General features: G+C 38.6%; 1 protein-coding gene across 1 annotated transcript; it reads right to left on the minus strand.

Moving 5' to 3' along the window:
- Nucleotides 1-6: 6 nt before the first annotated feature.
- pdzk1 (PDZ domain containing 1) lies at nucleotides 7-8,134 on the minus strand. The gene is made up of 8 exons (XM_028436409.1): nucleotides 8,012-8,134; nucleotides 6,390-6,599; nucleotides 6,084-6,297; nucleotides 1,866-2,198; nucleotides 1,579-1,775; nucleotides 1,194-1,418; nucleotides 835-1,131; nucleotides 7-441 (listed from the first exon to the last, which is right to left on the minus strand). Exons 2-8 carry the CDS (start codon nucleotides 6,594-6,596, stop codon nucleotides 391-393), a joined length of 1,524 nt encoding a protein of 507 aa, XP_028292210.1. The 5' UTR covers nucleotides 6,597-6,599; nucleotides 8,012-8,134; the 3' UTR covers nucleotides 7-390.
- Between the last annotated feature and the right edge of the window lie 6,461 nt (nucleotides 8,135-14,595).

A 14,595-nucleotide genomic window follows, 5' to 3' on the forward strand; every position in this document is an offset into this window, starting at 1 on the left:
CTTTTCTCAGAGGGTGTATGTTCTTTTATTTCTTTTTTAAATGTTCTTTTATTTTTTTAATTTTCCATTTCATTCATTGAATTCAATCAAAAACAACAAATCTTAATTTATTGTGATATTTGGACAAAGCTAGAAGGAAGTGGAATGAATAATGGTAATGAAATATAGTACAGTCATCTTTTAGCTCCCATTGCTAATTAAATCCAAAAACAATATTACAAAGCTCATCAACTCAATTACCACAATATAGATTTTAAACAAAAAATCTGTACAGCACTGGGTGTGTTTCTGTTGTTGCTGTTGTTTTTCTGATCTGTGATAGGCCTTTAAATGTGATTGTTAAAAATACATTTTAGGTCCACTTAAGAGCGAAGTCCTTCACGTGCCTTCTTAAAATCGTTCATCGATGCTTTCCTCCGATATAGTGGAACACACAGACGTCTGTAAGAGAAGACATTTACAACAGTATTTGAGTCATGATTACCCCAAGTAAGGTGAATGGTTAAACATGTGACTGTACTTCACATGATGAGTTTTCGGCGGATGTTGGTCCGAGAAGATCTTGTGTTGGAAATGGATAAAAATATGAATGTTGTAGTTTGCTGCGTTAGAAAAGTACTCTACACATTTTTGACGGTGACTTTAATTCATAGATTCATAAATTTTTCCCCTCCAAACACTTGATTTTTTTTTTTACATGCCTCTTTCATATGGGTAGAGATAAGCCCCATCTGTATCTGTAATCTTTCATACATTCACATTCTAACAAGGCAATTGGGCACGAGAGTAAATGATTAGGTAGGGTTGTTCAAGCTGCCGATGCCCATTACTAACCCTGTGTTCTTCTGGGGTTGCTGGTCTCTCCCTCCTGCTGGTCTCTGGTGTGTTGGCGGAGTGGACTTGAGCAAAGGACGTCTCCCCGATCAATAAGCGTGTGATGCTGATTTCTTTAGCCTTGAGATGTTCATACACTTCTCTGGCAGCCACCAGCATCTCCAGAGACTCCCCACTGTTGCGTATAATGGACACCACTTCGTTGTGGTTGCTCTGCTCAACGTTGACTCCATTCACCTCAACCACAACGTCATCATCCTCCAGACCGGCCTTGTCCGCAGCTCCACCCTTCACCACCTGTAAACAAAGTGTTTTATTTTTCTGAACTGATAAGAGTTGAACAGTTGAAGAAATCTTACATCTTTGATGTACTGGCCATGCAGTCCTTCGATGCCATTTAAGTGGAAACCAAATCCGGCTGGGGTCTTTTCCAACTTGCATAGTTTAGGCTTGAGCATCTCTTCCTGCGCTTGGACGTTTGTGGATGATTTTGAAAGGGAAGGGAAGTTGATGGCCTCGGTGTAACTTGGTGGTGAATTGGTTTCCTTGTTCTCCTCCCAGAAAAGCATGGGAGACACTTTACCCTGTTGGGAGTATCAAAGTATGATATGGGTTTTAATGGGGTAATCAACCTTTTGGCAACAAAATATCTTCCAGGGTAATAGCTATTATCTATGGACACATTTTATATTTTACTGAGTAATAATCACGGCCCCTGTATAAGGCCTATTATGTCTGTCTTACCAGCTGATACATTTGGTCAGTTTCTTTGTCCACCACTAGGAGGCAGCATTTGTTGCCTCCCTCTTTGATCATGTCCACCACTTCCTCATGGCTGCACTTCTCCACCTCTTTGCCATTTACAGCCAGGATTCGATCCTTTTCCTTCAATCCTTCTCTTTCCGCAGGGCTGCCTCTTTCAATGTCTTTAATGAAGTTTTCTAGAATGGACCATGATTATGTTATTTGAACATAGCTGTATTTGTACTCTGGATGTTGCATGTTGATGGTATTTTGCCTAAAAGTTTTACCTTGTTTTACAGGTTCCTCCTGGAGCACAAAGCCGTATCCATCAAATCCCTTGGTCAACTCAACAGTACGTGGTTTATGAGGGAGATACTTTGTCGTAGCTAACCGTCCTTCAATTTTTGTTTTTTTATTCAGGAAATTCTTGTCTGTTTCCTCATCAACCAGAAGGAACATTACGCTGTCGCCTGACTTATTAATTATTTTCACCACATCATCATGTGAGGAGTTTTCTACGGAGTCCCCGTTGACCTCCACCAAGCGGTCATTCCCTTTGACCCCTGCTCTGTCCGCCACACCTCCCGGACTCACCTCTGTCATGAAGAGACCACGCTTGTCTAGAGAAGAAAGAGCAGAGAACAATGGAAGATATAAGAAGAACAGTCGGTTTGGAACAAAAGGTCTCAGGGGTTTAAGTTATTGACTTGTCAAGGATCTCCAATTTGGAATCCTGGCTATAGCAGTCAGCAGGAAGGGGAATTGACATAAAACACTAGCCTGGCTCAGGTGAACCTTTTTGAACTTTTGATGGTGGCTCTTCCTATTAGCGAGTTATGGATTGTTCACCTACTAATATGGAACGTGAGCTGGTTTAGACGGCCGTAAGAAAGTATGGTTTGTTTTTGAAAACTTGTATTGTGCAATCCGGATCCGGATTTACTTGGATTTCCCAGACATTCCTTATCTTCTGCTCATTTCAATCTAGGTAGAAGGAAGAGCAGCCACAAAGAAGCCTCAACAACTTTCTCAAGCTGAAAACCCTCTCGCATCTCCCCAATTCCTTCTCTACCTCCTTACTAGCTGCTCAAGCAATGTCTACAGGCTCTTTTCAACAGGTTGGAGCAATAAGTCCTTGATGGAAGAACATGCAAATGCCTCAGAGAAAAGGACTTTGGTTGCCTCCATAGGAGTCAAACCCAGGACCCAGGGACTTTTTGTCATGAAGAAGAAGTGCTGCTAATGTACTGCCCAATGTTTCTGCTGCATTTCTATAATCATTCCTCTTGTACAGGTTTGTGAGGTGTGTCAGCTTATCTCCCCAATGCCCTGGCCTCCTGTTTATCACTGTCTTAAATACAAAATATGCGAGTGAAACAATGTACCGGAGACCAGTGGTGGACGGCTGGGGCGTATAAGAGGCGGTTAAATTTTAAATGTATTTTTTACAAATTCAGTTATAAATAGGGATGTAACGATTCACTCAACTCCCGATACGATTCGATTCACGGTACTGGGTTCACGATACGATTTTCTCACGATTTATTTTACAAAATGGGAATGTTGACAAATGACTGAAAAATATTCCTTTATTTTTTGGGGGAAAATACTATACTATTTTCCTTTTATTTTTCATTGTCAAAAGAATCCCTTGATAAACTATTCAAAATGATGCAATTTAACTAAAAATAAATCTTGAATGAAATACATAAAGGAATAATACAAATGAAGAAGAAACCTATTAATTTAAATTCTGGTTCTATAGTAAACAATTCAAAACTGCATAATAGTTCTTTTTCTTTTTAAAAGTGCAACTGAAAATGTATTTTGTGCCTTAACAACGGGACTTTAAAAAAAAAAAAAAAACAGTCATTTTACTGTATTTACGTCAGATATTTGTTTAGACCAGCGCTAGAGGGCGTTGGTAACCCAGTAGTCGGTTGGCATGCAGATATTCCACCAGTGAAGAAGAGAAGCTATGCTAGCAGACAGAGCTAATAGAAAAACGTGACTTTTACAGATATTCACGTAATATTACAGATATTCTTTTGGTGCTAAAGGAGTAAAGAATCATTTATGAGCATATTTAACAGTAAATGGCGGCCAGAAAGAAAATAGTAGCAGATTCCGCCCGTCACGTCCGCTTCTGGAAGGATAAATATATAGCGCCCTCTGCTGTTTAAAAAAAAGTACTGCGATTCAATTTTCAGAGCATCGATGTGAACCGTGGTACCTATGAATCGATTTTTAACTGCCTTACGATTAATCGTTACATTCCTAGTTATAAATGTTGGTTTTACCCACTAGTGTTTGCCTACATGCAATATGCATTATATAAACTACAATTCCCACTTATTGACATTCATTTACAAGTGAATTTCTGCACAGGAATGAATCATTTATGTCATGGGGCGCTGCTCAGTGCGCCCCAGCAGTGCCGAAAAATAGCATTTTGTGTACAGTTGCCATGGCAAATTAATAAATATAAATCAGTGTCTCAGAATTCTTGGGTCTTGGGTCACTGAAAATTCAGCTCCAAGGTATGGCCCATTTCTGCCAGTAAAAAATTAAAACAAAACAACAACCTAGAAATAGTAAAAATAATAATGAATTCTCAAGTCATAATTGTGAGATATTTCATAATTGTGACTTAAGAATTTTTTTTATTATTATTTAACTTTTTGTAGTTTGGGCTCTCTAACCGAGCAGCTGTGGAAGCCCTGCTTGTGCGTCAATCAGCAGGATGATGATGATGATGGCTAATTTAACTAACAAGGAGCAGCTTTGTGAACTTCAAGGCGTGCTGTTCACACAGTGTATGAGCACAAGGCTGTGCTTGGAGACCATGTGGAACAGAGCTGAATTTGAAAGCCCTCGAAATAGCGAGGCTGTTAGCTACTGTATGTGGGAATACTGGAAAATGAAGCCTTCTGTTTTTTCCTAGTCCTCGTCCACAAAATAATGCCACGTGCACATGCTGTTTAACCAGGTAAGCTATGCATCTGTGTAGAGTGTTAGCCAAACATCAATTCTCTTTGAATAGACTATATATAGCCCTTAATGTTTATTTCTCATCTTATTAAAACAATTAATTTGTCTGTAATGTTTAAATTAATTTGAAATGCTCAAATACAGTGACTTAAAACTGCAATATGTTTTTTTTTGGTATTGGTATTTGGACAAAAATCCATAATTATCTTTGAGCATATTGTAATCCAAAGTGTTCTAAGTGGATAGCTCCTTGCCCTGTAAATGAGTTTTAGAAATACAGGAGCGTCATGTTTCTGTATTTCTAAAGCTCAGCCAATCAGAGATCTTTCTACCAACATGTCAATCCCATGAGCTGTTTTAGGCATTACTATTGGCTGCTCGAGCTGCTCGTCATAAGTCAACGCTTGTTCTCTATCTGAGAGTAGGGACAGACTGAGGTGGAGAAGCAACAGAATAAAGGCACAAACGTGTTCAGGAGGAACGATGTGTGCGGTGGACTGCGCGCAATCCGCTTTCAGTCCGTGCTCAGTCTGCCCCGAGTCAGAAAGTGAGAGTGATAACTGATGGGATAAATAGCTTGTAAAACTAAGAGGAACATTATCTAAGGTAGAGACAGAGAACAGACCCAATTTATTTGCAGTGTGGAGTCTGTCTGATCAGTGGGGAGCAGCTGCTTGTGTGTGTGGAGCAGCTCTGAGCCTCCTACTGTCCTCACAGCAGCAAGTGATACGTGCTTTCATGTCTCTAAAACTTCAGAATACTCTCCAATGATACAATATAAAGTCCCTACATTTGATACTAGTCTCTATGGAGAAAACAAAGAGTTCCACAGTTGTGCGTGTGCACGCAAGCATTCCCAAAAAGACGGGTGAGTTTTTCAGGAGGGGGGAGCGTGGAGCGCCACATGATTCTACGAACTGCAGCTTTAATGTAATGCAGGGTTGGGCTTTTGTGTTATATAATAACCAATTTTCAGTAATGACTTTTGAAACCTATGTATTGTTTCTGTATTATCAAGGAGGCTGTTCTTTAACTCATTTCAAACTTTTCAACCAATTTAAACTTTTTTCAACCCATTTCAACTTTTCCAACCCATTTCAACTTTTCCAACCCTGTATTCCTATACTAGACTAAGGAGAGAAATGTATTGTCACACAATCAGCCCACCAAGAATATTTGCCACTAGCCACCACTGCCGGAGACACAAACCTAAACACACACCCAGGGAAACAGGAAACAAGCCAACCTAAACATTCTAACTGCAGGAACACTGGGGCTTGAACCAATATAATACTAACTATAGCTGTGAGCCACTGTGACTAACTAACATAAATATAATACCTGCATAAAAAAGAAATCTATAATAATGTCTACTGATGTCAGGTGGAACAATATCAATAAAATCTCAGAAATCTAGTAGATTCCTTCTACAATAAATACCAAAGCTTTTGTGTAGGACAATGACTAACTAGTCTCAGCTTTGTTTACCAGCAGCATCTTCGTTTAAAGCTCACCATTGCTTGAGCGGATAGAGAACCCATAGCCTGTGCTGGACTTGACCAGGTAGCACAGTTTGGGTTGTTTTGCATGTTTGCTGACGCCGTTGGCCACGAGTGTGCTCTGAGAGCCTGAAAGATTTATTCCCTGGTCCTTGGCTTGTTTGTATGAAGATTCACTCAAAATGTGGAACGTGACGGATGTTCCGGTGTTTCTCACCAGTTCCACCACCTGTTCCCAAGAAAGAGAGGAGGGTCTGAGGAAAAAGGTTTTGTTTTTTTTCTTTTTTTTTGATAAACTGCAGTTTTTAGCATCTTATTCACCTCTGAATGAGACATTGCATCAACAAAAGTGCCATTGACCCGGAGAATGCGGTCTCCATCTTTCATGCCAGCCAATTCAGCCTGACCTCCCATATCCAGGCAGCGAATCAGGTGACCCTGCTCACCATGCTCCACCCTCAGATAGAAGCCGAAGGACTGACCCGGCCTCTTGGTCAGAGAAATCACCTTTGGTCTATAGATGTCCATGTTCTGACAAGGAGGAGATAACAAGCATTCAAGAAAATCATTAATATTTGTGAGTCAGTTGATATAAAAAGAAACTTCATCAAACAAACATAAATAAATGAATAAAGCCCCAAATGAAAAAAACTGTGTATTTCTTATAGTGATTGACTATGTGTAGCTTTCAGATACCTGGATGCTGAGATATGCTGCTGTGCTTTATATATATATATATATATATAGACTAATCAGTGAATGAGTCATTTAAACCTAATCTTTATTGAATCGTTTTATTGGCTTGATAATCCATCTTCTACTTCCTTCAGCTTCCATCACTTTTTAAAACCCTATTATGGGAGGTATTTCTGGGGTCATGTGCCCCGCCTGCTAAGTTAATCTTCCATGTCAGACCTTAGCGGTTAATGGTTGATGACAGATACAGCTGACACTTTATGAAAACACTTTGAACTTTGAATGCAACGTAATGTCACTGCAGCTCTGTGTTGTTCTTTTCATATATGTCAATCATAAAGGGTTTTTCATGGAGAGGTTATGTCCACAAGACAACTGGTATTACGAGTGACATTCAAAGTGCTTCATTTCCTGGTGGTTTTAAACTCCGTGAAATATAAGTGTCCTCTGCTGAAGACTATTATTATTTATCAATCAGCTGAAATAGACAATATACTGTATATCACCCTCGGAGACATTTGTCACAATTTTGGATCAAATTAATAATTGCCTCATTTTGTTAGACTTTAACTCTGAACGTACTTACATACTTACTATGCGTATGACCTTTATAGCTCAATAAGAACATAAAAACCCGCCATAACAATCAGGAATGTATTAAATCGTATAGATTGTGGGAAAAAAAAACCATCTGACCTCATCCCCCCATTCGCTATAAAACTCATATCCTTCACAATACATTTAGTAAAGTTTTAATATTGTGATATCTTGTCGTATAATGTTTAGTCCCACCTTTTTTTCTTCATTATCATTGTGTGTTTTTTTGCTGTTATTGTTTTCCTATTCAGTAATCACTTGTTTGTGAGTTTTGCTGTTCTTATGAGTGTTTAGAGCCATCTATGTTTTTTTTTTTTTTTTTTTAACCACTCCATCATGATGGTGTAGATATCCCTCGTCTCCACACAGGTGACAAACACTCTACTTAGCCCACAGGACATTGTGGCTCCATAGTGTTGTGCTACTACTTATACATATGAAAAATATATTTAATTGTTATTATATATTGTCATTTGTATCCCAGTAATTTATCAATGGTTTGTTTTTCATTACATATTCTATAAGCGCGTACAACATGGGAAAGTTGGTATCATATACCAATTTTCCTTGATATAATACCCCCCGCCAATGATATGTAACCTTTTAATGCTTCCATGTTAGATAATACATTGTTTTAAAGGTGAACTTACCTCACCAGCTCCTCTCTGCTTAGAGTCCCAGTCCAAAGAGGAAGTTCACCTGTTATTGTGAAGCTGTTATCTAAAGTGTCTGCACTCTGTGTCCCTCCTTCCTCCTTGGTCCTACAGGGGACTTTGACGGGGCAAAGGTGAGCCTAAAGGCTTAGTTATTTAACTCTATCTCGTGTCACCACAGTCCACACTGTTGGTTGGCACTACATGCATTCCATCAGGAGGCATGTGTAGTCTTCTGTTTGGTGGCGTGAAGCATGTTACAGTGCAGTGTTGGTATAATTATCTATTTGTGGTTTAAAGTGTCTGGAATAGGTTTCTGGATGCTTTTTCTGGACACATTCAATGTGTGAAAACCAGTTTATTGCTGTTGTTGTCAGAACTGTAAGTATGGGAGAGTCCTCCAGTTATATAATTATGATGATAGTGCTCTCCCCAGGGTGGGACAGAGGTGATGAACATAAAGCAAAGCCAAGGAAAACTCATTTGCAAGTAGTAAGAATAGCTCATCGTCCCACTGGTGAGCACAACAGGATTGTTCTTTATTAAAGGACTTAGGTTAGCATGTTTTCTCCTATTGATACTCTGTGGACAGGCTGTATTTCATTTGTGACTTCTTCATACAATATCAAGCAAACATTGATATTTTACTCTTTTTTTTTTTTTATTTTTTTTTTTATATATATCCCAAGTTACTTTCCTTTTGTCAGGGCTGTTGAATATTAAAGCTGGAGAACTGCAAATATTTCACATTGTTCCCTCCATCAACAATTCAAATCACCTGAATCTGCCATAATCAGCAACACACAGAGCACTGTCCTTGGCCCGACATGTTCATTAGAGTGTTTGTGTGTGATTATAACAATCATTAATAAGGCACAAAGATACAACTCACTGTAAGATGGACGTAGATGAGGCAAAGTTGCAAATCATTTCACAAGTTGTCGGCTATATTAGCAAGAAAAAATATTAATATTTCAAATATTTAGTGACACTATATACAGTATATATTATGGCATCAGCATTTACCCTGCTTCAGGCAACTGATAGTGGTATAATAATGTGGAGGATATATTTGGATTTTCTAATCTGAACAAGGATCACCTTAAATTAGCTAGATGTTCGAACCACTGCGCCTAGTAAAGTTCAGAGTATTGTGTCGAACACTTGTACTCATGTAATGCGTTTTTCAAGAATATATTGGAAGACTAGTTAAGCATTAAAAAAACAAATGTCAAAACAGCTTTGCCAACAATGAATTTTTTTTTTTCTGCACAAAAGGCAATACATTACAATCAACACAACACAATACAGAACAATGCAGTAAAATATAGAATAATACAGTATAGCACAATTCAATACTCAAAAATATATGATGCTTAAAAGGTTTTCCCTGCATTGCGCCCTGAGACACAGCTGAGATTGGCGTTACCATCCACTGCAACCATATAGGTTTCTTTTAAAATACATACAATTGGCCATTCATTTCCTGATACTTACTTATTCTATAAAAAAAAAAGCTCTGTTGAAACAAATTTCAAAATCTTGATGTGCAGTTGCAGTAAATATTATGCCATTTGTTTCCCTGTAAATGGCGGTAGTGGCGTAACTGTTAAAGAAGCAGGCTTGTAATTGGATGGTTACTGTACGTCGCTTTAAATAAAAACCTCCACGAAATGAAATTGTGATCTTGCAGTATTGTAATAGAGGAGTGAGTTGAGGGTAGGTCTGTGGGGCTGATGTTCAGCTGGATGATTATTGGACTATTATTAGCACCAGGTTCCCTGAAGTTTGCTGCCTCCAGGACCATGGAATAAAAAATGAAACACTTTCTGTGTACATGTGGATGCAGGAAGGAGCAAACCATGCACTCACTGTACACATGTAGACAGCTTTGCTCTTTAAATGCTCACTCACTTGTCATTTCCTCCCAATTTTGTCCTGCTGTTGCATTCAATAGCGCATTACCATCTGCAGCAGTAATGTGTATCGACTGACATATTCACCTAACTATGGAAAGAGTCGCAGATCCATTACTGTTCTGCAGAGGTCAGCGGGAATGTGTATCTTGCTGTGTGTGCGTGTGTGATTATTGTCGACGCATATGATACACGAACCATCTCTTTAGATATTACTCTGTGGCCCTTACTATGCATGATAAATCTATCATCGTTACTGTCTGTTTCTGGTGTGCAACATAAATGCTTTGCATTTTTTTTATGCTTATTTGGGTTCCATCAAGATTGAAATAACCTTTTTACAAATTGATCTACCTAATTTTATTGCATCCCTTACAGCAGGGGTGTCAAACTCATTTTAGTTCGGGGGCCAAACATGGACCAGTTTGAGGAACACATTACATGAGTACAAGAGTTTCACATAATACTCTTTGAACTTTTAGGTAATACACACATTATATTCACTAGGCGCAGTGGTTAGAACATGATCTTTGTTCAGATAATAAAATCCAAATATATCCTCCACATTATTACACCACTATCAGTTGCCTGAAGCAGAGTAAATGCTGATGCTACAAAATATGTCACTAAATATTTTAAATATAAATATTTTTTTTCAAATCTTTTTCTTGCTAATATAACTGACAATTTATGAAATAATTTGCAACTTTGCCTCATCTATGTCCATCTTACAGTGAGTTGTGTCTTTGTGCGTTATTAATTATGTTATCACATCTATTATTTGGGTTACATCAAGATTGAAATAACCATTTACAAATTGATTGACCTATATTTATTGCATATACGGCAGGGGTGTCAAACTCATTTTAGTTTAGGGGCCAAATATGGACCAGTTTGATCACAAGCGGGCTGCAGATTTTCTATGCAAATATGAGGAATTTCAACCTTAATGGCCTAGTTTGTATTTCATGTACGAATGACGTGTAAAGTATTTAAGACAATATTATTGTATAATTATTATTATTATTATTTTTTTTTTTTTACCAATTATGTATAATTTTTGTGGAACAATTTGAGGACAATTGCAAGATTAGGGATATATTTGGAGATTAAAAATGACTACCATTATGTGATATAAGCGTGGAAAAATGTGAGTCCTAGTGCAAATATTGTGGAGTTTGATTGATTTTGTGTATTTGGAGTGGCTGAGATATAAGTTTGATGGTAATTCACACAATGATTCATGTTTTCTGCAATGTCATTTCTACTTTCTCCTACAGGCTTAATTGGATGTTCTAAAGGGCCAGATTTGGCCCCTGGGCCGTTAATTAGACACGTGTGCCTTACGATAATGAACTAACTAAATGAGATCCTAGATAAAATCTTTATAGTTTATAGTTTGTCTTTTGATGAGCTTCTCCCAATCATATCCCTGTTATCCTGTGAAGTATCAAGCAGAGATCTGATGGTTTCTTTTAAGTTCAAGTGTCACAATCTTTATATTGAACCGAGTGAACACTTATTCATGTAGTGCTGCCATGCTCTGAGACACTCACCCAGCAGGAGCATATCTGCTTCCAGTCTTGCCACTTATGACCACTGATGGGCCAGTGTGTTGAGCTTCTCTCTTTAAACGCACACACAGACAAAGCTGAGCTGAAATACTCCTCAGTCCCTGGAGTGTAGGAGCCTCAACCTGGGAGAGAGGAGAGTGGATAGAGACAGAAATCCACTTCAAGTTGGCTTAGCACTGAAGCTTTCACTATCCATTATCTTCAGTCATCACCTTGTGTTTACCAAAGGGGGGGGAAAAAAAAAAAGAATCTTTCCATGATGCTGATGTTCCATATTGAGAATTGTTTTCAAAGGTGCTGCTGTTTATTGGATCTAATAAAGCAGCTCAAACCCAAGTTTGGCCCAAGTTTTGTCCAAAATGCTTCATTTGTTCTCATTGGAAGATATGTGCTGAAAAACCAAACACAAGTCTTTTATAGACGAATAATCCTTTTATAGCATTTTAAACTTTAGCCTTTTTTTCAGTGCGAGAGTCAACTCAGGGGGCCGCCATTTTGAATGGCTTGATAGTGAAGGGGAGTTTGCCTGAATTACGTTATCAACCCGTCACGCTTTGCGGCCCATTCTTTAAAAGTAATTAAGTCTCATCTTTAAAAGGTCCATGTAAGTCATTGTTTTCTGCACAGATCTTTAAAATAAGAACATTTGGGACCACATTTTTAAAACCAGTAGCAGATTCAGACGTTACCAGTAAAAATGTCACTGCAGGTATCCTTTCTCTGCGTCCTCATCAGGAGCTGAGTATCAGTAATGAACCTGTCATGCCAGTTTGCCATCACTACACTCAACAGGAAGCACTGGTGTGTGTCTCTCTTCATCCTGATTGGAATCCTCACATATGCCTTGTTTATTTGGGCTAAGTGGCTCGCGTCATGGCCTTTGTGTGATTTGTCCTCCTTACATCACAAATTTTTTCCCCACCCACAAAAATAGATACAATCAAAATAAATCTAAATTATTATCATTTTTGTGTAGATTTTCCAACTCAAACTCTACATCCCTCAACTTCTTGTTATGCATTTTTAAAGCAAGTTGAAGCCATTTAAAATGTCTATATATTGATTTTAACGTCATTATGTTATTACAACATCCTCCATTCACTCTGTTAGATACTCACATATACGAGTCCATCCACTTTCACTTTTATTCTGTTTGAGGTCATAGGAGTGATGGAGCCTTCCTGCTTTACACCTATGGTTATTACACTAAAAGGGAATTACTGCCACTCACACCTTCATCCCCACTGGCCTTTTGACTCCAATTAAACCACCATAGAGCACGTGTTTCAACTGTACGATGACACACAGCAAAGCTCCCATACATCCATCCATCCATCCATCCATCCATGCATCATCACTCTATCCATCCATCATCCATCATCATCCCTCCATCTATCCATGCATCCATCCATCCATGCATCATCACTCTATCCATCCATCATCCATCATCATCCCTCCATCTATCCATGCATCCATGTATCATTTTATCAATCATCTACCCATCATACATAATCCCTCCAACCATCATCATTCCTCATCATCCCTCTATGCATCCACCCATCATCCATCTGTCATCATCCCTCCATTCATCCATCCATCCGTTCATCATCCCTCTATCCATTTATCCATCCCTCCATGCATCCATCCATCCATTCATCATCTCTCTAACCATTTATGCATTCACCCATCCATCATCAATCCATCCACCATCCCTCCATCTATCCATTTATCATCCATCCATCCATCCATGCATCATTTTATCAATCATCTACCCATCATACATAATCCCTCCAACCATCATCACTCATCATCATCCCTCTATGCATCCACCCATCCATCCATCCGTCATCATCCCTCCATTCATCACTATCCCTCTATCCATTTATGCATCCGTGCATCCATTATCATCCCTCCATTCATCCATCCATCCGTTCATCATCCCTCTATCCATTTATCCATCCATCCATCCATCCCTCCATCCATGCATCCATCATTATCATCCCTCCATGCATCCATCCATCCATTCATCATCTCTCTAACCATTTATGCATTCACCCATTCATCATCAATCCATCCACCATCCCTCCATCTATCCATTTATCATCCATTCATCCATCCATGCATCCATCCACACATCCATCCATGATTGTTTTAGTTCAAGAGATACAACGCTCAACTTGTGATTTTCTCTGAATCAAGTTTGTACATTTCAAGAGAGATAAAACAGTTATTTACTAATACTTAGTAAAAAGTAAGCAAATCAATACTAACTCTAACAGTTTAAAACCAACATAACATTCTATTTTTGGTACTCATGCAAAATGTAGCCATTGGCATCGTTAGTGTGTGAGCCCCTGCTTTAAAATATTATACTTTATCTTTTAAAGATAACGACAACCTTTATTAGCCCCATAAAGAGGACATTTGCAAGGGATGAAGAACTAACGAATCACTTTGATAATTAAACACCATTTGGTATCGACTGTGAACTGATGCCCAATGCTCATGTTTCCCAAACGGGTCCATGAAACACATTAGCATCAACCTTTAGGAAGTAACAGCACCACACGAGGGCGTAGCTGTGCACTATAAATGGCACAACTAAGGAGCATTAAATCACCATGAGACAATCCCTCCTGGGAAATAGAGGCATATCTTTATAAATCAAACCAAAACAGCATCTTACAGTGAGCATTCACAGTTTTATTACCTTTAAAATAATCACGCATGGTTTATTAACTCAGTTTTCTGTGCAAAAGCTTTGGTTAGCAATATTTTTGGACCCAATATACTTAAAAAAATAAATAATAATAAAAAAGTTGTTTATGTGGCTTTTTAGAATTGAAATGAACGAGTACCAACATGTGCTTATTAATAGTGTTTTTGGGGAAAATATTCAAGTGTTTTATGCAACGCGCGCGCACACACGCGCTTGGTGCTGTCACTTCATTTGGCAAAGCGCATCTCTCTCTCTCTCTCTCTCTCTCTCTCTCTCTCTCTCTCTCTCTCTCTCTAACGTGTGTGATGTAAAGTGGGGCTCAGCTAAGAGCGGAAAAGTAAACGACTGCAAAGCAAACCCGTGTGTCAGGCT

This window comes from Gouania willdenowi, chromosome 21 (genome assembly GCF_900634775.1).
Source record: "Gouania willdenowi chromosome 21, fGouWil2.1, whole genome shotgun sequence".
Classification (NCBI taxonomy): domain Eukaryota; kingdom Metazoa; phylum Chordata; class Actinopteri; order Blenniiformes; family Gobiesocidae; genus Gouania; species Gouania willdenowi.

Excerpts from the sequence above, each read along its gene's own strand:
- pdzk1 (XM_028436409.1), bottom strand. The coding sequence starts at position 6,596 with ATGGACATCTATAGACCAAAGGTGATTTCTCTGACCAAGAGGCCGGGT. Across the intron at positions 1,132-1,193 it reads ATGGCCAGTACATCAAAGAT|GTGGTGAAGGGTGGAGCTGC; the intron begins GTAAGATTTCTT and ends CTTTGTTTACAG. Across the intron at positions 442-834 it reads CAACCCCAGAAGAACACAGG|ACGTCTGTGTGTTCCACTAT; the intron begins GTTAGTAATGGG and ends CTTCTCTTACAG.